This window comes from Vulpes vulpes, chromosome 1 (assembly GCF_048418805.1).
Source record: "Vulpes vulpes isolate BD-2025 chromosome 1, VulVul3, whole genome shotgun sequence".
NCBI classification, from domain to species: Eukaryota; Metazoa; Chordata; class Mammalia; order Carnivora; family Canidae; genus Vulpes; species Vulpes vulpes.
This window is the reverse complement of record NC_132780.1, coordinates 7,396,325-7,423,527: the sequence shown is the minus strand read 5'-3', so window position 1 is coordinate 7,423,527 and position 27,203 is coordinate 7,396,325. Positions and strand designations below refer to the sequence as shown.

The 27,203-nt window shown below is 41.0% G+C and overlaps 1 protein-coding gene across 2 annotated transcripts; it reads left to right on the top strand.

The window, feature by feature from the left end:
• Positions 1–2,793: 2,793 nt before the first annotated feature.
• ZNF875 (zinc finger protein 875) lies at positions 2,794–27,203 on the top strand. 2 transcript variants are annotated; one of them, XM_072751728.1, is made up of 6 exons: positions 2,802–2,928; positions 3,310–3,406; positions 6,018–6,049; positions 12,107–12,233; positions 12,685–12,780; positions 23,311–27,203. In XM_072751728.1, exons 4-6 carry the CDS (start codon positions 12,200–12,202, stop codon positions 24,990–24,992), a joined length of 1,812 nt encoding a protein of 603 aa, XP_072607829.1. In that variant the 5' UTR covers positions 2,802–2,928; positions 3,310–3,406; positions 6,018–6,049; positions 12,107–12,199; the 3' UTR covers positions 24,993–27,203. The 2 variants fall into 2 exon arrangements, with proteins under 2 accessions (XP_025866017.1, XP_072607829.1); XM_026010232.2 differs by lacking the exon at positions 6,018–6,049 and having other exon boundaries at positions 2,794–2,928.

Sequence of the window (27,203 nt, the reverse complement as noted above, 5' to 3'; positions counted from 1 at the left end):
CACTGAGCAGGGAGCCCAACATGGGGCTTGATCCCAGGACCCTGAGATCATGACCTGAGCCAAAGGCAGATGCTTAACCCTGAGATGCCCCAGAAGTTCCTTCTATAGATATGTACAGACCTTATCTTTTAAAGATATCTCTGCGTATCAGAGTAACCTCATTCTGCAGGTTTAGACCTGAAGTATTTTCACTATTGTTTCTTCCAATGATTTTATAGATTGCAGGTCAATGCCTTCTTCGACTCATCAGTAACACAGCAGTTTGCTGGCTTTTAATTTCAAGGACGAGGTCTTCAAATTTTTCTCTTTGATTTTTATCTGATGTTAATTTTAACCAGACATACTTCTAGATGGGCATAACTAGATTTATTTCTCCACTGTGTTCATAATTTAAACGGATTTTCATATCTCTGAGCCTCAGAGTGCAGATAGGAGTGTGGGAAATAGAACTCCTCAAAGCACAGAGATGACATCTCAAAGCTCTGAGATTTATTAAGCAAACTCAGGTCCAAGATAAAGGGGTTCCACACCCCAATTCCAATTGGGTTTTCCCCCCACACATCCAAGCAATTCTAAGACACCAGCCGGGTGTCCTACATTTCAATGCAATTCTGAACTCTTCCTGGAGATAACATCACGTGCCACAGGTTAAGGGCTCAGTCCTACAAGATTGCCTCCCACACTATTCAAGATGTGAATCACAAGTCCAGGTTGTCAACAGGGCCTTGACCAACTCAGTATAGATTGGAGGCTCCAAAAACCCCCTCTTCTGGTTCATTTAATTTGCTAGAAGGTTCACAGAATTCAGAGAAATATTTTACTTAACTAGATTACCAGCTTATTATAGATTATGTAGCTCAGGAACAGGTATGGGGTAGGGTCACAGAGCTTTCATACTCTGAGTGCACCACTCTCCCTGAATCTCCACCAACCTGGAAGTTCTCTGAGTTCTATGTTTTGTTTTGTTTTTAAGATTTTATTTATTTATTCATGAGAGACACACAGAGAGAGGCAGAGACACAGGCAGAGGGAGAAGCAGGCTCCATGCAGGGAGCCCGACATGGGACTTGATCAGGTCTCCAGGATCAGGCCCTGGGCTGAAGGCAGCTGCTAAACCACTGAGCCACCCGGGCTGCCCAATTCCATGTTTTGTGTGTGTGTGTGTGTGTGTGTGTGTGTGTGTGTGTGTGTGTGTCTATGGAGGCTTTGTTACACAGGCATGATTGATTAAGTCATTGGCCACTGGCGATTGATTCAGCCTCCAGCCCTTTTCCCTTCCCTGAAGAAAGGGAAGTAGGTCCACCGAGTCACATCATCACCTGACCTGCCATTATATTATGTTTGACTTATAGGTAGCCTGTCAGCTTCAGTATCTTTTCACTGACTCTGTGCACACATCTACACAAAGGAATCTGGATTATCTCATGATCCCATCTCCAACTACTTTCCACCCCCTGTACCCCAATTCCTTCTCTAAGGCTTTCAGTCTCTCCATTTCATGTGTGCTCTGATTTTGGTTCTTAGTGAGTTCTGTTAACAAGCACTCTCATTCGTCCATATGAAACCCTTGGTGAGCTGTATCACCAGGACTGGAATAGGGCACTGGGCTGATCCTTCCTGAACACCATCCAAAGGGAGAGGCTAGGGATGCCTGGGTGGCTCAGTGGTGAAAGAGTCTGCCTTTGGCTCAGGGCATGATCCTGGAGTCCTGGGATCAAGTCCCACATCAGGGTCCCTGCATGGAGACTGCTTCTCCCTCTGTCTGTGTCTCTGCCTCTGTCTCTCATGAATAAATAAATAAAATCTTAAAAAAAAAAAAAAAAAAAAAACAAGGGAGAGGCTGATACTAACATGCAAATTTTGTGTTTTTTTACTTCTCCAGGTAAAGGGATATTGGACAAGATTTTGGAATGGGATATGAAAATTCAAGAGTAGTTTTTGAATATTTGCACCTTGATAGGTTTTGGAGGTGCCTTGTGGGTGGGGCTTAGGGAGGTTCTGTTATCAGGGAATTGTGGATACTGAGGAAATTAGGAAAGAAAAGATAACTCACAATTCAACAATTCAGGGTAAACTCCCAAAGCCCTCTTTCTGGCTACTTGATGCCCAGAAACCAGGCCCTCACCTTCTATCAAGACTGCAGGCCAGGGATCCCTGGGTGGCGCAGCGGTTTGGCACCTGCCTTTGGCCCCGGGCGCGATCCTGGAGACCCGGGATCGAATCCCACGTCGGGCTCCCGGTGCATGGAGCCTGCTTCTCCCTCTGCCTGTGTCTCTGCCCCTCTCTCTCTGTCTCTCATGAATAAATAAATAAAATCTTTAAAAGAAAAATGAATGAAATCTTAAGAAATTCATGATGTACAAAACTGTCAAAATATTTTTCCTCTTTACCCTTCACCCCCACCCCCACCCCCACCACCCCCCCACCCCCCCGGGCAACCACAACTCTCTGAAGGTCAGCGCGCACGGACGACCCGCCTCCGTGACACCGGGAGGGGGACCGGGCGCCAGGACCACATTTCCTAGGATCCTCCGGCATTCCTCCTGCGCTCTCATTGATCCGTGAGATCTCACTGGCCCTCGGAGGAGAAACGAGCACCTTGCAGTCTGGGCGTCTTAACAGCGAGCGCCTAAGCTTCGTTATATGAGAGCGCAGATGTCAGAGTCACCCTGCCGTTGGCGAAGCCTCCTCAGCCACCGCCTCTCCGTCTCAAAGACTACACTCCCCAGAGGCCCGCGCGGCCACTTCCGCCGTCCCACGCGCTCTCCTGGCGGTGGAGTTTACGTAGCAGGAGCACTTCCGGTCGGTGGGTCCCGCCCCCTCTCTGGTTGGCGGCGGGTTAGGCCTCCCTCTTCGAGTCTCTTGCACGCTTCTGCGCTTGATTCCCGAGCCTCAGCCTCAGGATTGGCAACGTGCACCCCGCGTTCCGTGAGTGCCTTGAGTCATTGCCTCGTCCAGTCAGCACGTCCCTCTGCTTGTCCCTGTTTTACTCGTGGGGACACAGGCTGCCTCTGAACTCGGGCGCTCTTCTGTGGGCACGTCCAGGCCGTTATCTTTTCATCCCAGCATAGAGTTAGAGACAGCCCCTTACTCCTCTGCCGGGGGGGACATGGACTCCGCTCCCTGGCCAGGGCTTGGGGCTGGACTTGAGGGTGCTCGGTCACTCTGAACCAGGGCTCTGGATGGGCATTGGGTTGTGCTCGTGATTTCTGTGACACCGAACACCCAGTTGGGGGGCTCCGGAGCAGACCCCGCCTTAACTCCCGGGGAGGGGCTTTTCCATCTAGGCACGCTCTTCTTTCTCTTCAGATCCCCAGATCTGTCTTCTGAGACTTTGCCCTTCTCCAGGGAGAGCATTCAGGAGACCAGGAAAATGGCCACGGGGCTTCTGAAAGCCAAAAAAGAGGTGAGAATTTTCATCACATTCCATGTTGGCTGCCAACAGGATGAATCCAATCCTTTTCCTTGCACTGCAGCCTGCCTTGCTGGTATTGAGCAAAGGTCACGCTTGTTCCTGGAGGAGTGGTGGTTCATCTCACATGGAGCCCCCTCACCCCCCCTTTAGCATTCCTCTCTGCTCCACCCATACCTCAGTCATCTTCAAAGTGGTCAGTTGTAAACAACACACATGGGACAGTTGAAATAAAAATACCGGAACATCCAAGCTTGATTGTCCAGTGGTAAGCATTGAAAGACAGGGACAGGAGGGATGCTTATGATCCGAAGTCGTTAGGGAGGGCTTCCAGAAGAAATAGGGCTGTCTGAACTGCCCCTGAGGATTTGGTTAAGTTGGAGAGTTGGCAGGGCTGGGAGGAGAGCAGGAAGGATGGTTAGCCTGAGGTTGGGCACACTGCCCTTGCCAAGTGTGGGAAGATTGTAGTCACCAGTGGAATTACTTAAGGTTGATTTTTAAATATGTGCTGGTGAAAAAAAAAATAAATAAATATGTGCTGGTGAAGATACAGACACGTGGAACAGAGGGGAGCTTGATGGTCTGACCTGAATTTTACATTGAGAGCATTTTCAGCATCTGGCAATGGGGAGATTTCACCAAAAATTCTGGATTGCCTGAAAATAAACTGCACTGTGGTGTCAGGGAATTCGCAGCGAACAGTACCTTCGTCGTTTGGACCGGTCCTGCTGAGTTTATTTGCCGCACTTGCCACAGTATCTTCCAAACTGAGGTTGGAACCGTTGACCAGCTAACATTTTGCCTGCCTCTCTCATTTGTTAACCACCTGGCCCCTGAAGGATTTTCATTTTCCGCTTCCGAGTCTGGGTGGCTAGATTGAGTGCCAGACTGAGGAGTGTAGATTTTGTTTTTGAATAAGCTAGGTTTTGAAGGATGCTGAGAAGGAATTTAACATAAGGAAATCAATGACATGGACGTATAGGGACTTAAGGGGAAACTTTCTAACCCCTGTGAATGGTGGTTATGATGATCTTGACTTAATTGAATATAATTAACATTTATTGAGCACCAACACAGTTGCCAGGCTGGTTTACTATCACTTCTGATATGCATCAATTTGGTTATTTCAGATCTGCCTTGACTGTCCTTATAAAAAAAAAAAAAGGAAAATTTAAACAAAATTAGACCTCAATTTATTCTTTTTTTTTTTTTTTTAAACCTGATTTATTCTTAATCCTGATCTTTGGTGGTAGAGATTTACAATTTCCTGGACACTATCAGAACATCTTTGAGAGTTCTGTTTCTCATTAGTATTTCATCCATTTGAAAGTGTTAGTACCAAGAATGCATAATAAACCTAATTCAGGACATTTCCTAAGGCAACATTGAATATTTTGAGTGTATTTTCTTCACTGATCATTATGTTAATAGGAAGGCATTCGGATTTTCTGGGAAAAGCCAGACATTTGTGTGAGCTGATTTTTTTTTCTGCCCCTAATAACTTAAAAACAAATATGGAAGAATTGATCAAAGGGTACAAGCATTTGAATAGATAAATTGTTTAAGATGAAGCCTCTGTGCCTAGAGGTGTACCTGACACATATGAAATGTTTAGTGCGTGGAGGAATGACAGCCTTAAATAAATTTGAAGGAACTAAGTAACAAAGGAGTTTCTGTTGTTTGTGTTGATATGTTATTTGGTGCATATAATTAACTCTGTATCTCAGGGAGTTGGGTAAACTACCCATGTACTCTGATATGCATGACATCTGAATTATTCAAACCAATTTAGGGATCCCTGGGTGGCGCAGCGGTTTGGCGCCTGCCTTTGGCCCAGGGCGCGATCCTGGAGACCCGGGATCGAATCCCACGTCGGGCTCCCGGTGCATGGAGCCTGCTTCTCCCTCTGCCTGTGTCTCTGCCTCTCTCTCTCTCACTGTGTGCCTATCATAAATAAATAAAAATTCAAAAAATATATATATATAAAAAAAAAAAAAACCAATTTAAACAAATATACAAGGACGCCTGGGTGGCTCAGCAGTTGAGCATCTTCCTTTGGCTCAGGGCATGATCCTGGATTCCCGGGATTGAGTCCCCCATCCGGCTCCTTGTGTGGAGCCTGTTTCTCCTCCCTCTTCCTGTGTCTCTGCCTCTCTTCCTGTGTCTCTCATGAATAAATAAATAAAATCTTTAAAAAAAAAAAACCAAATATACAGTAGGATATAGGTATCATTGGCAAAAAGACTTTTGCCTGAGAGAATAAATTAGAATTTGTAACAAATGAGATGGGCTGGCAGGGCATGTGATGTTTCCTATCCTTAGCATTTCTTCACTGATTCCATTGAACAAACTTGCTGCATGTCTGCTGTGTGCAGGATACTTGATGGATGACATTCAGTAATGTGAAAAGGCACAGCCTGCACACTTATGGGTCTTCCATTTTATTTTGGGATTCTGTTACTATTGGGATTTGTTTAATTTTACACACTAATATACACACACAAACACACACATATACATTTTGACAGACTAATGATAAAATCAGTGTATTAAAGCTAATGTCAGTATTTCTACCCAGACCTATTTTTTTTTTTTTTTTTTATAGGTGGAGGAACAGCCACACTTAACCCACTGGAAGTGAGTTCTATAATAGTGCATTGAATGGATGAACCCATCCACTATTTCCCAATTTGGGGGGTTATTTTTATTTTTATTTTTTAATTTCAGTATAGTTAACATACAGTGTTATATTAGTTTCAGGTGTCCAATATACAGATTAAACACTTCCATATATCACCTAGTGCTCATCACAAGTACACGCCTTAATCTCCACCACGTATTTCACCCATCCCACTGCCCACCTCCCCTTGGTAACCATTGGGTTTTTTCTCAATAGTTCAGATTCTATTTCTTGGTTTCTCTCTCTTTTCTCCTTTGCTTATTTGTTTTATTTCTTAAAATCTACATATGACTGAAATCATATGGTATTTGGCTCTATTTTGCTTAGTATTATACTCTAGCTCCATCCATGTTGTTGCAAATGGCAATATTTCATTCTTTTTTATGGTTGACTAGTACTTCATTATATGTATAAAATCACATCTTCTTTATCCATTCATCTATTGATCAACACTTAGCCTGCTTCTATAATTTGGCTATTGTAAATAATGCTGCTGTAAACATGGGGGTGTATGTATCCCTTTGAATATTTTTGTATTTTTTGGGTAAATACCCAGTAGTGTGATTACTGGATCATAGGGTAGTTCTATTTTTAACTTTTTGAGGAACTTCCATACTGTCTTTCACAGTGGCTGCACCAGCTTGCATTCCCACCAACATTACAAGAGGGTTCCTTCCAATTTGAAGGAACATTTAACTATTCCCAATATTTTAATTATTGTAAATTTTGCTTCTATGATCAATTTTGTGCATGAAGTTTTTTATAGATCTGTATCCGCACAACAAAAATATGCTAAGATGAGTAGAAATGACCATTTTGAAGTAGTGGGGATTCACACCAGTTGGAGCTTTGGAACTTTGCCTGTTCTAAAACATTTGATCCTTTTGATTGTTTCTTCTATTTTCAAGGCCCTCTTCTTCCATCATGATGTCTGCTTTATGTTGTACAGTTTTCTTATTTTGTTTTTATCATTATACTGTGCAGTTTTACATCATTAGGGTAGACCTGCCAGGACAGATCTTTTTCTTTTCTCACATGAATGTTTGCAATAGAGTCCTGGCTTATTTCCACATGTTGATATGGTCCTTGGCCACCCACTGCATGTCTCTATCTTCCTCATTTTCTCCAAACATTATAGTAACATCACGTTTGTGCTCAGAAGCCCTCCTTCAGTGGCTCATAACAGTGTCTTAGATATTCAGGACACTCCTCATTTCAGACTTATTTATTTGGGGGAGAGGGGCAGAGGGAGAATATTTTCAAGCAGACTCCCTACCTAGCACGGAGCTTGACTTAGGGCTCAATTTTGTGACCCTGAGATCATGACCTGAGCGGAAACCAAGATTTGGATGCTTAACGACTGAGCCACCCAGGTGCCCCAGGACACTCCTCATTTCAAATGTATTGACTTGTTTCTGATACCATGTTCTTTTTTTTTTTTTTTTTTAAGATTTTTATTTATTTATTCATGAGAGACACAAGAGAGAGAGAGGCACAGATGCAGGCAGAGGGAAAAACAGGCTCCATGCAGAGAGCCCAACGTGGGACTCGGTCCCAGGTCTACAGGATCACACCCTGGGCTGAAGGCAGTGCTAAACTGCTGAGCCACCCAGGCTGCCCTTGATACCATGTTCTGATGATTAATTCTGAAAGTGCATTTATTGCCAACACAGTGATGTCATTTCATATACACCTTTAACTTAGATGGATTCATTTTTTTAGGAGCTCAGCTGGAGAAAGGAAGACAATCTATACTCTTTTCCATGTAATGACTTCATACTCAGGAGTGAGAGAAAGCTGGGAGGACTGAATCTAATGCTTGCCAAATCTAAGGAGTTTCTGACAGCGTGAGCATCATAGCAATCATAGCAATTCCAGGATGATATTATTATTATTATCATTTTAAAGATTTTATTTATTTGTGTCAGGGAGAGAGAGAGAGAGAAAGAGAAAGAGAGAAAGAGAAAAAGAAAGAGAAAGAGAAAGACACAGGCAGAGACACAGGCAGAGGGAGAAGTAGGCTCCATGCAGGGAGCCTGACGTGGGACTTGATCCCGGGTTTCCAGGATCACTCCCTGGGCTGAAGGCGGTGCTAAACCACTGAGCCACCCAGGCTGCCCTCAAGGATGATATTAGTTGTATTTTTCATCTAACATAACATTCCTTTATCAGTATATCACTTAGCCTTTGCTGCACAACAAACCACCCCAAAGCTTATTGACTTAAAAAGAAGTAATTTATTAGCACATTTTTGATAGGTAAGCATTTTGAGCTGGGCATAGATGGGTATTTGGCAGGTTTCACCTGGGCTTGCTCATGTTGCTGCAGTCAGTTGGCAGTTTGGGGCTGGATTACCATCCATGCATGGGAGTAATTAGCTAGTTGATTAGGGTGCAGTTTTTTTTTTTTTAAGATTTTATTCATTTACTCATGAGACACACACACACACAAACACATAGAGGCAGAGACACAGGCAGAGGGAGAAGCAGACTCCATGCAGGAAGCCCAATGTGGGACTCAATCCCGGGACTCCAGGATCACGCTCTGAGTGGAAGGCAGATGCTTTAACTGCTAAGCCACCCAGACATATGTTTTGTCTGGAATGCCCACCCCTGTTTTTTCTCCTTGATCCTTCAAAATCCTTCCTGCCCTTCAAGACCAAGATCATACCTTTCTCTCATAAAACTTGCTCTGATCTCTCTATCCCCCCCCCTTTTAAAGGGGTTTTATTTATTTTTTTGAGAGAGGGAAAGCATAGAGGGTGAATGAGAGGGAGAATCAAAGAGTCCCTGCTGAGCAGGGAGCCCGACCTGGGGCTCTATCCCAAGACCCTGAGATCATGACCTGAGCTGAAGGCAGATGCTTAACCAACTGAGCCACCCAGGCCCTCTTGATCTCTCTCCTACAATGATGTCTCCCTCTTGATATTCCTCTGACCTAGTGATTTTAAACCATGACTTAGGGGCCTTTAAAAGCCTAAAAGCCGAATCTCCAGAGAGTCTGATTTTATTGATTTGTTGTGAGACCCAGAAATCCATAATTTAAAACACCCCAGTTCTAAATTACAGCTAGAGATGGGTGAGAACCATAGCTCTCACTCATCCTGGCTGTGCTTTGTTTATAATTAATTATTTTGATGGAGGGCCGGGTTCTGGGATTGCAGTTACTATTGGTGGGGGGCAAGGTGAGGTCCTGTTTTAAGGCTATTCCACAGCCAGTGTAGAACAGTTATGCTGATAGAGAATAGGAAATTTAAGGAAGGGTCCCTTGAGAGGGCACAGCATGGAATTAGTTTGAGAGACACAGTATCATCACTCAAGGAGTGATGGTGTTCTGAGAAGGGATGCAAAATCAAATCACCAAAGGGACCAGGTAGGTAGCTAAATGAAACAGGTAAGGTAGGAGTTGCAGCAGTCTGCTGATAACATGTGTGGGCTAATGGACCCGTAGTGTGAAGTCACCTTCAGCCAACTGTGGCCCCCTGCAGCAATGCAAAGCCCAGAGTGATTGGTCGGATTTATGGATTTTTTTTTTCAACAGGACTCATAAGTTGATATTTTCATGTGAAATCATCCAACATATAAATGATATAAAGAAAATGCTGCGTATGGCTCAAACTGACCCTATCTGTGAATTGCAGATTGTATCCTGTTTTAATATATTTTTCTAAAAAAGATATATTGGGGTGCCTGGGTGGCTCAGTCAGTTAAATGGCCTGCCTTCGATTAAGATCATGATCTTGGGTTGGAACCCCACGTTAGGCTCCTGGCTTACTGGGGAGCCTGCTTCTCCCTCCCCCCAGATTATGCTCTCTCTCTCTCTTGCTATCTCTCTGTCTCAAATAAATTAATTTAATTTAATTTAAAAAATTAAAAAGAGGGCAGCCCCGATGGCACAGCGGTTTAGCGCCGCCTGCAGCCCAGGGCGTGATCCTGGAGACCCTGGATCGAGTCCCGCGTTGGGCTTTCTGCATGGAGCCTGCTTCTCCCTCTGCCTGTATCTCTGCCTCTCTCTCTCTCTGTGTCTCTATGAATAAATAAATAAAATCTTTAAAAAAAAATAATTAAAAAATTAAAAAGATTATTTATTTATTCATTTGAGAGAGAAAGAAAAAGTGCACAAGCAGGGGAAAGGGCAGAGAGAGGGGGAGAGAATCCCTGCTGAGCATGCAGCCTGATGTGAGGCTTGATCTCACAACCCTGAGATCATGACCTGAGCCAAAACCAAGAGTTAGATGCTCAACTGATCGAGCCACCCAGGTGTCCCAGATTATGCTCTTTTGTTAATTTATTTTTTTTTTTAAAACTTAAAAAAGATCTTATTTATCCATGAGAGATAGAGGGAGGCAGAGACATAGGCAGAGGGAGAAGCAGGCTCCTCGTGGAGATTCTGATGTGGGACTCAATCCCAGGGCCCCCAGGATCACGCCCTGAGCCAAAGGCAGATGCTCAAACACTGAGCCATCCAGGCACCCTGAGAAGAATTTTTTTTTATAAATTTTTTAAAATTTTTATTTATTTATGATAGTCACACACACACACACACACACACACACACACAGAGAGAGAGAGAGAGAGAGAGAGAGAGGCAGAGACATAGGCAGAGGGAGAAGCAGGCTCCATGCACTGGGAGCCCGATGTGGGATTTGATCCCAGTCTCCAGGATCGCGCCCTGGGCCAAAGGCAGGCGCTAAACCGCTGCACCACCCAGGGTTCCCCCTGAGAAGAATTTTTACAGAAGGACCAGGGAAGTCCTCCCTGAGCACTTAGCATGTGCAACAGCCCTTTGTTTTAAGCCCTTACATTTACCAATTTCTTTGATCCTCAGCATAATCCTGTGAGACAAGCACTGTTTTTTTCTTGGTTCACAGAAGAAATGGAAATGCCGAGAGGTTAATTAATTTGCTGAAGGGTACTCTAGTTGGGGACAGTGTGATGTGAGTCCATAGCCTTCCCAACCAGGCGCTTGCCGGGATCAGGGCAGCGGAAGTATAAACAAGAGAGAGGAATGGATCCTGCTGCGAAGTATACGTATTGGTGGGTACTCACCCCCGAGAGACTCAGCTGCTTCAAGTATGTGGGGCATAAATGCTTAGACCTTCAGGTAGTCTCTAATATTCTTCAAGCTCAGTAAAGTGATTAGTTTTTACTGTTTAACTTTGTGTGTGTGATGTCTTCCTCTTCTCTCTGCTTAGATTTAAAGCTCCCAATGTGAAGGGACTTGTGTTTTGCTTTCATCCCCTGTAGCAGCTGGCCTAGGATGTTCACAGTAATAGGTGCATAAATAATGCTGGGTGGATAGAGAAAGAATAGTGGTCTTTGAACCCTTGGCTCTAATGTCATGTAGGGGAAGAAAAAAAATCATTTTTCCTCTAACTATTTTGGGTTCATTGGCTAGGGCTCTGTAAATTAGACCAACGAAAGATTAACAAGAGAAAAACAGAAGTTTATTAATACCTACATCATAAATACACCCTGGAAGCACTCAGTGATGAGTAACTCAAGGGGGTGGTTAGAACTTGGGCTCATATAGCATCTTAACAAAAGAATGATAACTTTTTAGAGAAGTGACAAGACAAAGGAAAAGGATTTTGAGATTTGAGGGCAGCAAATTGTGGTGGAAGATGAGGGGTAGTTAGTAAGGTTTGTGTGTGGATTCCTTTGGTGCCATCTCCTGGCTGATAAGGGTCTAGAGTTGTTTCCAGGGATTAACTTCTCTTCTTCCTGGTAGAGAGGGGAGGGGAGATACTTTCACAAATTTTTGTTCTGCTTTTAGGCAGATAGGGGAAGAACAGAGAGTTTTTCTTGTGTCTGCTTCTTCTCAATACCGTCAGCTCAAAATAATTCTAATGCCAAATGGCATAATTTGGAGTGGCATATTCTGCTACCTTTCATTCATGATCCAAAGTAGGGTTTAGTTATCTCTACCTCCCACAGGGAAGCCTTTTGATTCCTCATCCTGAGCTGTGAGCAAGGCAAACTCCTGGATGAGCAGCGCTGTATTTTGTGTTAAAGGCATTCGTGGCATTCAGGGATGTGGCTGTGGACTTCACCCAGGAGGAGTGGAGGTTGTTGAGCCCAGCTCAGAGGACCCTGCACAGGGAAGTGATGCTGGAGACCTACAACCACCTGGTCTCACTAGGTAAGGATGGCTTCCCTTGGTCCTTAAAATCTGCCCCACAGAGTATTTCCTACACATCACAAGTAAGGGCTACCCATGAAGCAGGTTTGTCCTAGGGTTGGGCTTAGAAACAATAACTTACCTTCTCTCTTAGGGGAAATCTGAATTTAGTAGAATTGAAAACAGGTAGATTTACTCATGTGGCCTATAACACTGCATTTCCAACCTCTTTCAAGGCCTAGACTCTCTTTTTGCTTTATTTGAAACCTAGGTTTTCCTTCACCAAGTATTAATATGCTGTTTATCTGACTGGAGTCACCTTTACTTACTCAGCTCTTCTACTGTGGAGAGTTCACAGTTATAGGTCCTTTGTACTACCCTTTGGGTCTCCCTGTGAATTTTGGCTCTGAGTTATGAAATGGCCCCTTGAGCCCATAACCAAGAATCTCCTTTTTTTTTTCCTCATGAGCAGAAATACCGTTTTCCAAACCAAAACTTATTTCTCAGCTGGAGCAAGGGGAAGAGCCTTGGATAGAGGAGAGACAACATCCACTGGGCCTCTGTCCAGGTGAGTGTGACACAGGGTAGGTGGGACCATCCACAGCTTAGAAGATAGGGAAGGAGGGGGCATCTTTCATGATGGGGAAGAAACTCTTCTCAGGCCTCCTAGGTCATTGATAAGTCTGCCTGGCGTGACCTCCCTTCCAGAATATCATTTTCCATTGAGGGAGGGGTTTTCTTGGTTTCCTTGTGTCTTTTCTCCACCAAGAAGCCTCCCTTCCTCTTACTTGGCTTGCCTTCTTCATCATGTTCAGTCCTTCCTCATTCATGGGCTTCTTTCTCTTCTCTTGATCTTAAAAACTACATCTATCCTCTGGACATTAAGTCTGCCACCCTTTAGATACTTCCTAGTTTCTTGTAGGTGAAACATAATTGATTATTTCTACCTTTCCAATTCCCATAGTTTAAAAAATGTATTACTCAGTAATTATGATTATAGGAAGCTATGATTAATAAAAAACTAGGTACTCAGGAGCCAACATCCCAGATTAAGAAATAAGATGTTACCTGAATAGTTGAAGTTTCTATTTCCCCTACCTCCTCACACCCCTGCTCAAACGGAACTGTTTTTTCAAAATTAGGGATTTATAAATCTTATGCATGGCCATTTGCTTTACTTCATATGTAAGAATCCCTCAACCATCTAAGTGTTGTTTGACATATTTTTAAACTTTTCATTAATATTGTCATATTATGTATATCCTCCTGTAGTTTGCTCTTTCCACTGACACTGAGTTTGTAATATTAACCCATATTGATATATGTTGTTCTGATTCATTCATTTTCATACTATATAGTATTTGTTGTATTATATGCATAATTGTAATACAATTCATTTATCTATTTTTAAAAAATATTTTGTTTATTTATTCATGAGAGACACCAAGAGAGAGAGAGACAGAGACATAGGCAGAGGGAGAAGCAGGTTCCATGTAGGGAGCCCGGTGTGGGACTCAATCCCAGGACTCCAGGATCATGCCCTGAACTGAAGGCAGATGCTCAATTGCTGAGCCACCCTGGCATCCCTCATTTGTATATTTTATTTTGTTGGACATCTGTGTTTTTACCAATTTTGGCTATTAAAGAATGCAACTATAGGGGCACCTAGGTGGCTTAGTCGGTTACGCCTCTGTCCACCTTTGGCTCAGGTCATGATCCCAGGGTCCTGGGATTGAGCCCTGTTCAGAGGGGAGCCTGCTTCTCTCTCTCCCTCTGCCCCTTCTGCTAGTGTGCTCGCTCTCTCTCATATAAAATCTTTAAAAAATTGCAACTATAAACATTCTAATACACCTATCCTTGGGCATATAAGCACTTGTTTCTCTAAGATACATGCCTAGGAGTAGAGTAGCTGTGTCAAAGAGCATCCTAGACAATGCCAAATTGCTCTCAACAGTTGTTTCATTGGTTTGCACAGCTGCTGTAATAAAGGCTTATGTTTCTGACCATCCTTTGGGCATGAAATGGCCTCTCACACTAGTTTTAATTTGATTAGCATTGAGTTTGAGTGTCTTTTTATATGTTCTTAGGTTGATTAGTTTTGATGTTTCCTCTTCTGTGAATTGCCTGATCCAATCTTTTGCCTGCTTTTCTTTTTCTTCTTTATTTGTAGAAGTATTTAAATCCTGGAAATTATTCCTCTGTTCACTCAATGTATTGTGTCCATCTTCTTCCAGTCTGTGGGCTGCCTACTTGCTTTTTTTTTTAAGATTTATTTATTTATTTATTTATTTATTTATTTATTTATTTATTTATGATAGAGAGAGAGGGGCAGAGACACAGGAGGAGGGAGAAGCAGGCTTCATGCCAGGAGCCTCATGTGGGACTCGATCCCAGGACTCCAGGATCACTCCCTGGGCCAAAGGCAGGCGCTAAACCACTGAGCCACCCAGGGATCCCCTGCCTACCTGCTTTTTACTTTTTTTTTTTTTTAATTTTTATTTACTTATGATAGTCACACACACAGAGAGAGAGAGGCAGAGACACAGGCAGAGGGAGAAGCAGGCTCCATGCACCGGGAGCCCGACGTGGGATTCGATCCCGGGTCTCCAGGATCGCGCCCTGGGCCAAAGGCAGGCGCCAAACCACTGCGCCACCCAGGGATCCCCCTACCTGCTTTTTAAAAAGCTACTTAAGTGTGCCTATGTGGCTCAGTCAGTTAAATGTCTGACTTTGGCTCGGGTCATGATCCCAGGGTCCTGCGATCTAGACCTGTGTTGGGCTCTCTGCTCAGTAGGGAACCTGCTTCTCTCTCTTTCCTTCCTGCTAACACTTTCTCTCTTGCTATCTCTGTCTCTCAAATAGATTAGTAAAATCTTAGAAAGATAAAATAAAAAGCTGTTTAATTTTGAAATAATTGAAGTCTCAGTTTACCTTCAGCCCAGGGTGTGATCCTGGAGACTCAGGATTGAGTCCCACGTCAGGCTCCCTGCATGGAGCCTGCTTCTCCCTCTGCCTATGTCTGTTCCTCTCTCTCTCTCTCTCTCTCTCTCTCTCTCTCTCTGTGTGTGTGTGTCTCATGAATAAATAAATAAAATCTTTTTTAAAAATTTGAAGTCTCAGTTTATAAAAATAATATGGAAAGTTTCCATCTATTCTTTACCAAGCTTTCTCCAATTTCAAAACCAGGAAGTTGACATTGGTACAATACTATTACATCAGCTTCAGACCTTAATTAGATTCAGATTTCATCATTTTTTACATGTACTCTTTTATTGTTGTTGTTGTTGTATAGTACCATGAAATTTTTTCACTTACATGGATTCACATAAGTGCCACCACTGTAAGGATACAGAATGTTCCACCACTACAAAGAAACTCCTTCATGTTATCCTCCTTTCCCCCTTAACTCCTGGCCACCACTAATCTGTTTCCCGTCACTGTACTCTTTCATTTCAAGAGTCTTACGAAATTTACCCAGAGTTTTAATGACCTTTCATAATAATTTCATAAATTTTAATGTGTTTGGATTTGTCAAACTTGTCTTGTGTCACGTGTGTGTGTGTGTGTGTGTGTGTGTGTGTGTGTGTGTATCTGTGTGTCTGATTTAAGAAGCCCTTCTCTCTGGCAAGATCATGAAGATATTACTTAGATTTTCTTCTTTAAATTAGAAAATATTTTTGCTTTTCACACCTAGGTCTTTAATCTGTCTGGAATTGATTTTGTGAGTGTTGAGAGATACAGATCTATTTTTATAGATTTCTAAATGTATCACCATCAGACTTGGCACCATTCACCGAATAATTCATCACTTTCCCAAATTTACAATGCCACCTCTCCTATTTTGGTTTCATTACATGCCTGGATCAATGTCTGAACTCTCTGTTTTGTTCCATTGCTGTATTTGCTTAATCCTGCACCAATATCAGACTGTTCTAATTTCCTATAGATTTATAGTAAGTCTTAGTGTCTGGTAGGGTAAGTCCTCCTGTCTTATTCTTGTCTTTGTAGCTTTAGCCCAGTGGGATTTTGCAATCAGCATTTTATAAAGTATTTTATAAAATTTTAAAGTATCTTGTCAGGATTTTGTTGTAGTTGCATTGAATTTATATATTCATTAATATATATGTATTAATAATTAATTTGGAGATAATTGACATATTTCACAATATTAAGTCTTTCTCTTAGTGTGGTGTCTTCTTTCACTTATTTATTAATACATCTTTAATACTACCCCTTGCTAGGTTTTATAATTTATAATGCAAATATACATATTTCTTTAAATTTATACATAGGCTTATTTTTTTGTTGTCTTGAGAATTATGGTTTTTCTATTTTTTATTTTTTTTAAAGATTTTATTTATTTGTTCATGAGAGACACACAGAGAGAGGCAGAGACAGAGGCAGAGGGAGAGGCAGGGTCCTCACAGGGAGCCTGATGCGGGACTTGATCCCCGGACCCTGAGGTCATGCCCTGAATTGAAGGCAGACGCTCAACTGCTGAGCCACCCAGGCATCCTGAGAATTGTGTTTTTAAAAACTAATTTTTTTTTTGTTAAAATGTGTAAGTAAAGTTCATTTCATCATAATGATCATATACACCACAACCTTGATGAGTGGTTTAATTAATTCCATAATTTGTCCTATGTATATTCTTTGGAGTTTTACATATAGACAACTGTTTCATCTGTTTATTTCGCCTTTTTTTTTTTTTTTTTTTGCTTTGTTGGTCATGTCTATTGTATGTATTATGTCTGAACTTCTATTTAATATTTCTTTCTATTCTTACATTGGACTTATTTTACTATTCTTATTCCAGTTTTTTGAGATGGATGCTTACCATTATTACTTTTTAGGCTTCCTTCTTTCCTAATATAAGTATTTGAGACTATACATTTCCTTCTCTTCTTTTTTTTTAAGATTTTATTTTTAAGAAATCTCCACACCCAGCATGATGCTTGAACTTACAACCTCAAGACCAAGAGTCATGTCCTCCACCGACTGAGTCAGCCAGGCTCCCCATTTCCTTCTATTCTTAACACATATTTGCAACTTCTGTTCCACCTCTAAATCCTGACTTGTGGCACCTTGAGCCCATAAGGCTGGTATTTACCACTGTTTCTCCACTGCTGTAGTTACAGTGTTGGGAGTGCTTTTTAACAACAAAAAAATTCTTACCCCCCCCTCTTTTTATTGCAGTTTTTTTTTTTTTTTTTTTTTAGCGTGAACTCTCTACTCCAACCAACTTCTGGTTACTTTTGGGAGGTTTTCAGTGACTTGAAGTAATTATTTGTTGTATTGTATCCAGTTTTATCATGGTTTTTTGCAGAAAACAAATTCTGTGACCAATTCAACCTGCCACCATTTTCAGAAGTAGGTTTCATCTTATATGTTTTTGTTTTTTTTTTATTTTTTTATTTTTTTTTTATTTTTTATTTTTTTTTCATCTTATATGTTTTTGAATTGACATTTGGAAATTACTTGAAAATTACAGGAAATTTGCAAGAATAAAAATAGTACAAAGAACACCGTTAGGGACACCTGGGTGGCTCAGCGGTTAAGCATCTGCCTTTGGCTCTGGGTGTGATCCTGGAGTCCCGAGATCAAGTCCCACATCAGGCTCCTTGCATAGAGCCTGCTTCTCCCTCTGTATATGTCTCTGCCTCTCTCTCTATGTCTCTCATGAATAAATAAATAAAATCTTAAAAAGAACATCTTTATATCATCTACATATACACTTATGTCTAAATATATATGGCATATATATCCAACTTAAAAATGGGCAAAAGAACTGAATAGCTATTCATTAAAGAGACATGCGAAGTGTTACTTGGCATATAAAAAGATCAATATGGGGCACCAGGGGTACCTGGTTATCAAATGGCATCAGGGGTACCTGGTTGGCTCAGTAAAGCATGCAAGTCTTGATCTTGGGGTTGTGATTTTGAACCCCATGTTGGGTGTAGTGATTATATAAAAATAAAATCTTAAAAAAAATAAATAAAATGGCATCATAAAAATCACCTATTAATATTTTATATTTGCTTATGTGTTATCATATGCATGTTCTCCCTTTTCCTTCCCTCCTCTCAATATGTATGTATATATATGTTATATATATCCAAATAGTATATACTTATGTATAAGTGTGTGTGTGTGTGTGTGTGTAGGTTCATATGTACATGTTTGTTAAAAGGTTTTCTAAGAAAGGCAGTATTCTCATTTAGCCATAAGTTATCAACTTCAGTCAATTTAACTTTGATACAGTAATTTTATCTAATATCTACTTCTCATATTATAATTTTGTCAACAGATGCAGTAATGTCTTTTTACTCTCCAGAAAATGATCTAATCTGGGTTTCAGTAGTGCATTTATATGTCATGTCTATTTAATCTCCCTTAATATAGATCATTTCAATAATCTTTCTTTGTCTTTTATGACACTGACATGTAATATATGCATTCTTACAGTTTTTAAGCAACTTCATTGAGATATAACTTATATACATAAAATCTAGTTATTGTAAGTGTACAGTTGCATTATTTTTGGTAAAAGTTTTTTGTTGTATGATCATTACTTCCATTTAGCTTTTGAATATTCTGTCATCCCCAAAAGCTCTGTTATGCCCATTTGCATCTATCCCTCCTCCTACCTGAGCTCTAGGGAACCCCCTTGATATGCTGTCTCTATAGATTTGCTGTTTCTGGACATATTCTATACATGATATCATAAAATATATAGTCTTTTGTATCTGGCATAATATTTTTGAGGTTCATCCAAGCTGTGGCATGTATCAGTAATCCATTCCTTTTTTTCTTTTTTTCTTTTCTGAGAGAGTGCTCATGTGTGTGCCTGGGGAGAGAGAGAGAGAGGGAGAATCCCAAGCAGGCTCCATGCTCAGCAGAGAGCTGGAGGCAGGGCTGATCCCATGATCTTGAGATCATGACCTGAGCTGAAGTCAAGCGTGAGAAGCTTAACCAACTGAGCCACCCTGGTGGCCCAGTAATCTGTTCATTTTTATTGTCGTATAATATTCCATTGTATGGGCAGCCCTGGTGGCGCAGCGGTTTAGCACCACCTGCAGCCTGGGGTGTGATCCTGGGGACCCTGGATCAAGTCCCACATCGGGCTCCCTGCATGGAGCCTGCTTCTCCCTCTGCCTGTTCCTCTGCCCCTCTCTCTCTCTGTGTGTGTCTCTATGAATAAATAAATAAAATCTTTAAAAAAAATTCCATTGTATGGACATAGCACATTTTGTTTACCCATTCACAGGTTGATGAATATATGGGTTGTGTCCACTTTTTGGCTATTGTGACTAGCACTGCTAAAAACAATCATGTACCAGTCTCAATGTGGGCATACATTTTTATTTTTGGATAGAGTTCTCTCTATTTTACACCAGTAGATGTAAAATTTCTGGATTGTGTGATATGTTTATGTATAACTTTTGAAGAAACTGCAAAATTATTTTCCATAGCGGCTTTACATTTCTATTAGTATTTCTATTTTATATTTTTGTTTTCTGTTTTTATATTTTCTATTAGCAGTGTGTTTCTTTACATCCTTATCAGCACTTGGAATTGTCTTTAATTTTGATTACAGATATTCTAGTGGGTGTATGGTATTTCATTGTGGTTTTAATTTGCATTTCCCTAATAACTAATGATGATTTTTTTAAAAAAAGATTTTGTTTATTTGAGAGAGAGGGAGAGCACAAGAAGGGGGAGGAGTAGAGGGAGAAGCAGACCGCCTACTGAGCTGGGATCCTAACTTGGGGCTCAATCCCAGGACCCTGAGATCATGATCTGAGCCGAAGGCAGATGCTTGACCCACTGAGCCACCTAGGTGCCCCATATTGATCTTTTTATATGCCAAGTAACACTTCGCATGTCTCTTTAATGAATAGCTATTCAGTTCTTTTGCCCATTTTTAAGTTGGATTGTTTTGTCTTCTTTATGAGTTGTAAGAGTTTTTCATATATTGTAGACACAGTCCTATATCAGATATATGGTTTTCACATACTTTGAACTCTGTAAAATCAAGTTTCAGAAAAAACACAAGTCTGGGACTTGTCTTTTCATTGTCTTCATGGTGTCTTTTCAAGCATAAAAGTTTTAAACTTCAGTGATGTTCAATTTAACAAAAATTTGAATGGATCATGCTTTTGGGTTGTATAACTAAGAAGTTTTTGTCTTTTGTTTAGACTATTTGGTTTGTTCATATTTAATATAGTTATTGATATGATTTAAGTGCCATTTTGCTCTTTGTTCTCTATATGCTTCATGTTTTTTATTCCCCTACCTTCCTTTTGGCACATATATATACTTTTTGTAGTTATTTTCTTAATTCAGCTCTAGGAATTAAACATGCATCTAATTTAGCATAATCTAATTAATACTAACTTAGTTCCAGTAAAATATATATATTATAAAGCCCGTAATATGGTGTTATAGTTACATCCTTTTCTAATAATCTTATGCGTTTCAGAGAAATTAAGAGAAGGAAGGAGAAAAATATACATATGCAGTCTGTTATATTTACCCAGATACTTACCAGTTTTACCCAGTTTTGATGGTCCTCATTTGTTCCTGTGAATTTGAGTTAGTGTCTGGTGTCATTTCTCTTCAGCCCGACAGACTTATTTAATATTTCTTATAAGGTATGTTTGCTAGCAACAGAATCTGTGAATATCTGTATCAATTTCATTTTTGAAGGACAGTTTCGTAAGAATAGAATTCCTCCTTAGTAGCTTTATCACCTTTATTTCAGCCCTTTGAATAAATCATTCTACCACCTTTTTGTCTCCATTGTCTCTGATGAGAAGTTAGCACTAATCATATTGTTTCCTCCTGTGCATGTTGAATCATTTTTCTTTTGCTGCTTTCAAACTTTTCTCTTTTGTCTTTTTTTCTGATTGTCAACACCTTGGCCATGATGTGTTTCTCTGGGGTTCCCTATGTTTTTCTTGCAGTTTTTTGAGCTTCTTTGATTTGCAGACTAATGTTTTATATCAGTTTTCAGACTTTTAAGTTATTATTTCTTCAGACATTTTTTTCCGCTCTCTTTGTCTTTTCCTTTGTGCATTCCCATTATGCATGGATTGGTTTATCTGATGGTGTTCCACAGCTTTCTGGGGCTCTTTGCTTTTCTTCGATCTTTCTTTCACCCGTGTTTCAGTTTAGGTAATTTCTATTGATTTATCTTCAACTTCATTGGTTCTGTCGCAAACTCAAATATGCTGTTGTATCTTCCTAGTAATTTTGTAATTTTGATTATTTTACTTTTTAATTCCAGAGTTTCCTTTTTAATAGTTTTTATTTTCTATTGAGATTTTTGTATTTAAGTTATTGTACTTTAAGTTTTTACATGTTTCCTTTAGCTCTTTAAATATATTCATAATATCAGCTTTGAACTCCCCCCCCCCCCCCCCCCCCCCCAGTAAATCAACATCTGGGCCACCCAGCAACAGTTTCTATTGTATGCATTTTTTTTCTCTCAGTATGGGTCATGCTTTCCTGTTTCTTTGGAAACTGGATATTTTAGATACTATGTTGTAGCCCTCTAGTAGCTGATGAAGTTTCCTGCCTAGATATTGTTGTTGCCACTTTTAGTAACTTTTCTAGACTAAATACTGGAATATGTTTTCTCTGGGAAGGTGATGTTTCCATTTGATTTGCTATTCTATTCTTGTATTTTTAATCCTGGCTTCCTGATTTCAACCTTGTGTCTGCAGAGCTTAGTGATCTGCAACAATTAACAATAGGTTGTGTTCAAAGACTTTGAGCCAGTCAGGCTTCCTACCTCTGCCAAGGGATAAATATGTGGGTTAGGGAGCTCATTCAGAGTTCACATAAGTTTCCAAGTCTTGTCTGGCTTTTTACTGTCCACTGATCTCTCTGTTTTTTCCTCTGTATCTGGTTATAGCTTCTGTGTCAGGCAGGGTTTTGTGCACAGCTCCCATCCATCTCCCCTGCTTTTGCAAAAACAGTCTTCTAGTCAGCCAGGGTTGTGTTGAGAGTTTATCAAGCACCCCCCCTGGCTCTCTCACCTTCAGGTCTTCCCCTGCTACATTTCTGGTGGCCTACCAGTCTTTTTTGGGGGAGGTCCCCAACCAAGACTGCAATCCCAGATAGTGGTCATCGGTGGCCTTCTCTGTGCATTTACCACCTAGATCACATTTACTGACAGTTCCACCCATCATTGGTTTCTCACCTTCTACTCAAATCAAGGTGACTGCCCCATAGCAGAACTCATCGTTTTATGGCCTGACCTAGTATAACTACCATACCAACCAAGCTAGGGGATTGGAAGGGTGAGAGCAGCTCCAGGCAATAATGTTACAGATTCCCACTTTTCTTATCTGGAGTTCAGTGTTTTTCATGAATAAATGCTTCTCAGTTTATTGTTATGTTTTTGATTGATTTCTGGAACTAAACTTTTTACTCTGTCAGTGGAAATAAGTGAAAATAAGTTTTGGAATGAATTTTCTATATTGCAATAGGACAAGGATACAAAAACTTTTTCTATTAGGGGCCACACAGTAAATATTTTAAGCTTTCCAGGTCACATGCAGTCTATTGCCTCATTGATTGGATATTTATTTATTTCTCTTTCTTTCTCTACTCCTTAGAAAGGTACAATCCGTTGTTTACCTGGTAGGCCATAAAAAAAAAAAAAGAAAAAACAGATTGTGGGCTGAATTTGGCCTACCTGACAAGTTTGTTAATTCTTGTAATTAAAAATATAGTGTATAAAGTAAAATGAGAAATAGCTCTTTTAGGGGCGCCTGAGTGACTCAGTGGTTGAGGGTCTGCCTTTGGCTCAGGTTGTGATCCCAGTGTCTTGGGATTGGGTCCTGCATCAGGCTCCCCTCAGGGAGCTTGTTTCTCCCTCTGCCTATGTCTCTGCCTCTCTCTCTGTGTCTCTCATGAATAAATAAATAAAATCTTTAAAAAATAGTTCTTTTTATAGATGCAAGGATGTCTGAGTGGGAGACAGGTTGTGATATAAATATATTGTGAATAGCCAATGAGCAAAGCAAAATGGCACAGGCAACCCAACCCATAGCTAGTCTGACTAAAAATATTGTTTCTTCGGCAGGATCAAAGCTAAACATTCAGCTTTGTCCCCACTGCCCCCTGGCATTCACTAGTCAGCAAGGCCTCAGCCAGCATATGTGGTTCAGTCACCTGCCTCAGCTCTTCTCAAGTTTACATGCAGGAAATCATCTCCATCCAGGGAAACACTATCCAGAAGATCAGAAACAGCAGCCGAAGCAGCTCTTTGGTCAGACCTGCTTGAGTGACAAAACAGAAATTCAAGAGGCAGAAGACCCCAAGCTCTTGTCGGGGAGAAGTGTAAGCAAAAGCAGCACTTCAGAGGTATTCTCCAGCCTACTGCAAGAACAGCCAGTAAGGTCCAAGCAAGACAACACAGTAATGGACCTAGGACCCAGCCTAGGCCAGAGGACAGCCCTTGAGGAAACAGACAAAATGTTGCACGTTGTAGAAGTCTCAGGATTTGGAGCAATCAAAAATGGGGAATTTGGGCTAGGCTTTTTGAAGGAGCCAAAACTGCTCAGCCTCCAGAAGATGGACGCGGGGGAGACACCGTACATGTACACTGAGTGGAAACAGAGCTTTAGCAAAAGGTCAATCCTCATCAAAAACCAGAGGATACCCTCTGGGGAAAACCCTTATGTGTGCAAGGAATGTGGACGAGGCTTTACCTGGAAGTCAAACCTTATCACACACCAGAAGACACACTCAGGGGAGAAACCTTATGTGTGCAAGGAGTGTGGACGAGGCTTTACTTGGAAATCAAACCTCTTCACACATCAGAGGACACATTCAGGGGTCAAGCCGTATGTGTGCAAGGAATGTGGGCAGAGCTTTAGCCTGAAGTCAAACCTTATCACACACCAGAGGGCACACTCTGGGGAGAAGCCTTATGTTTGCAGGGAGTGTGGGCATGGCTTTCGCCAGCATTCCCATCTCATCAGACATAAGAGGACACATTCGGGAGAGAAACCTTTTGTGTGCAGGGAGTGTGAGCAGAGCTTTAGCCAGAAGTCACACCTCATTAGACACTTAAGGACCCACACAGGAGAGAAGCCTTACATATGCACAGAATGTGGGCGCCATTTTAGCTGGAAATCAAACCTCAAGACACATCAAAGAACACACTCAGGGGTTAAACCTTATGTATGCCTGGAGTGTGGGCAGCGCTTTAGCCTAAAGTCAAACCTCAACAAACACCAGAGGTCACACACAGGGGAGAAGCCATTTGTGTGCAGGGAATGTGGACGAGGCTTTACCCGGAAATCAACCCTGATCACACACCAGAGGACACATTCAGGGGAAAAGCCATTTGTGTGCAGGGAGTGTGGGCGAGGCTTTAATGATAAGTCAACCCTCATCGCACACCAGAGAACACATTCAGGGGAAAAGCCTTTCATATGCAGGGAGTGTGGTAAAAGGTTTAGCCAGAAACCAAACTTATTTAGGCACAGGAGAGCACACTCAGGTAGTATACCCTTTGTGTGCAGGGAGTGTGGGCAAGGCTTTTGTGATAAGTTAACTCTCATCACACACCAGAAGGCACACTCAGGGGGGAAGCCTCATGTGTGCAGGGAATGTGGGCAAGGCTTCAGCCGGCAGTCACACCTTATTCGACATCAGAGGATACATTCGGGAGAGAAGCCTTATATTTGTAGGAAGTGTGAGCGAGGCTTTAGTCGGAAATCAAACCTCATCAGACATCAGAGGACACACCCAGGATAGGAATCTTCTATGTACAAGTATAGTGAAATCTTTAGCCATGACTCCTATTTCATGAGATGCCCAAAGTCACACTTAGGGCTGTGGCTTTAATAATAAGTCAGCCATTGCCAGGCACCAAAATAGAGACATTTTATGTGTGACAGGAGTGTTCAGGAGCCTAATAGTAAAAGTCAACATCTCCAATCCATGTGAAGGAGAACTGCTGGCTCATTTTCAGGAGCTCTGGCTTTTCCTAGTGGGGATGATGGGTTGTCGGGGAGAAGATCTATCAGGTAACTTGTTGGAGGGGTCACTTCTAAGCAGGCTGAAATTAGGGAATGGAGACCATTCTATCATCTTCCAAGAACACTTGAACACTCTTTACACAGTAGCCTGATATTAGAGAAACAGCAATACTAGAGAGCATCTCTTAATGTCTGTCTTATATTTTTAGAACAAGAGACTTGACAGAAACCATGGCTGATTTAGTTTCCCAGAGATGACCTAGCAAAGTCAGCATCAGGGAGAGTTTGGGAGATGGTGAATTCATGTGAACAGAGATGTTGCATGGGTAGAAGAAGGTTTTATTATGGAAAGGGTTGACTGGTGAGAAAGATTGTGACTATCCTAGCTCTAGGTTTTGGGAAGGGGTGTCCATTTTTGCTTGCTTCCTGGGGCCCTCTTTTGTTTCCAGGTTGAGTCCATACTGAAGATATTTTTATTTACTGGTGTAGAAATGTATTATATGCTTTCATGAAGAAAACACCCTTACATATACAGAAATAGAAAATGAAATTACTTTCTATTCTTCTTTGAATTGCCATAATATATCCCACAGGTAATTCTTTGGTTTAAATCTTCCCAACCATTATAAAATATATGATTTTTCTGGTTGGGAGTACTCTTTTTTTGAGAATGGCAGTGTCCCACAAATTCATTTATAATTCTGAGTCAAGGCCCAATTTTTTTTTTTTCATGGAACTTGACTAAATGATTCTGAGTTTTATTTGGAAAGTAGAATTTTGAGATTTTGAGAAACTGTATAATAACATGTCTTTTTATCTGTGGACAGGTATTTAGAGTAGAACCATATAAAAATAGGAAAAACCTCACTTGTATATGAGTATTTAGAAAGTGATGAAACACAATTTCTTTTTTTTTGTTTGTTAATGAAGCACAATTTCAAGTTATTATGAAAATAGTAAGTACAATATTCAGTGTTTGGGTGATTGGCTCTCAACTTAGGGAAAAAGAAACATAGGTCCCAAAGTCTCAATATCCAAAGTTAGAGTTAGGAAATCAAATAATATATAGTAGTTCAAATAATATGAGGTGCATACATTTTATAAAATTTTACTTTATTTTTTAATTTTAAGTAGGCTCCATGCCTAACATGGGGCTTGAACTTATGATCCTGAGATTAAGAGTCACATGCTCACCTAACTCAGCTAGGCACCCCAAGGTGTGGGAGTCTTAGTTTTTGTTCAAAATCTAAAGTTTGAGTGGAGTGTGCAGAACCTGGTGAAAATTTAGGAAATACTATCCTAGATGGAGCAGCTGGCATGGTTTCCCCTTCTCATTCCTTCCCATGTTAAATCCTGGCCTGCTATTATTTCTCCTTCTCAATAGAAAAATACTTTTAGAGTTTTAATCTCTTTGCATCTTAGAATATAATTATTCTTTTCTATAAAAATGATGTCACAAAAATAAGGATTCCCAAAGAAAATATGTATCTTTCACTGTTTTTTTTTTTAACTTTAAGAAATATTTCAGTTTCAATGTAATTGGTCTATAAATCCAAACGATTTTGCCTTAAATTATATAAAATTCTCAACAACAAAAAAATAGAGCACTACTCATATCTGAAGATACAAATAGATTCAAAGAGACTCAAACCTGGGGAGACATTTACATAGAACAGCAACCAAACAGAGACTGGAAATGCTAGAAAGATGCCCCATATTTGGCCCTCCCTGGTCCCCACCTATACTGATTCCTTTTTTTTTAAAGACTTTATTTAGGGGATCCCTGCGTGGCTCGGCGGTTTGGCTCCTGCCTTTGGCCCAGGGCGCGATCCTGGAGTCCCGGGATCGGGTCCCACATCAGGCTCCCAGCAAGGAGCCTGCTTCTCCCTCCTCCTGTGTCTCTGCCTCTCTCTCTCTCTCTCTCTCTCTCTCTCTCTCTCTCTCTCGTGTCTCTCATAAATAAAAATAAATAAATATTTTTAAAAAA

Excerpts from the sequence above, each read along its gene's own strand:
- ZNF875 (XM_026010232.2), top strand. The coding sequence starts at position 3,374 with ATGGCCACGGGGCTTCTGAAAGCCAAAAAAGAG. Across the intron at positions 3,407-12,106 it reads TTCTGAAAGCCAAAAAAGAG|GCATTCGTGGCATTCAGGGA; the intron begins GTGAGAATTTTC and ends TTTGTGTTAAAG. Across the intron at positions 12,781-23,310 it reads TCCACTGGGCCTCTGTCCAG|GATCAAAGCTAAACATTCAG; the intron begins GTGAGTGTGACA and ends TTTCTTCGGCAG.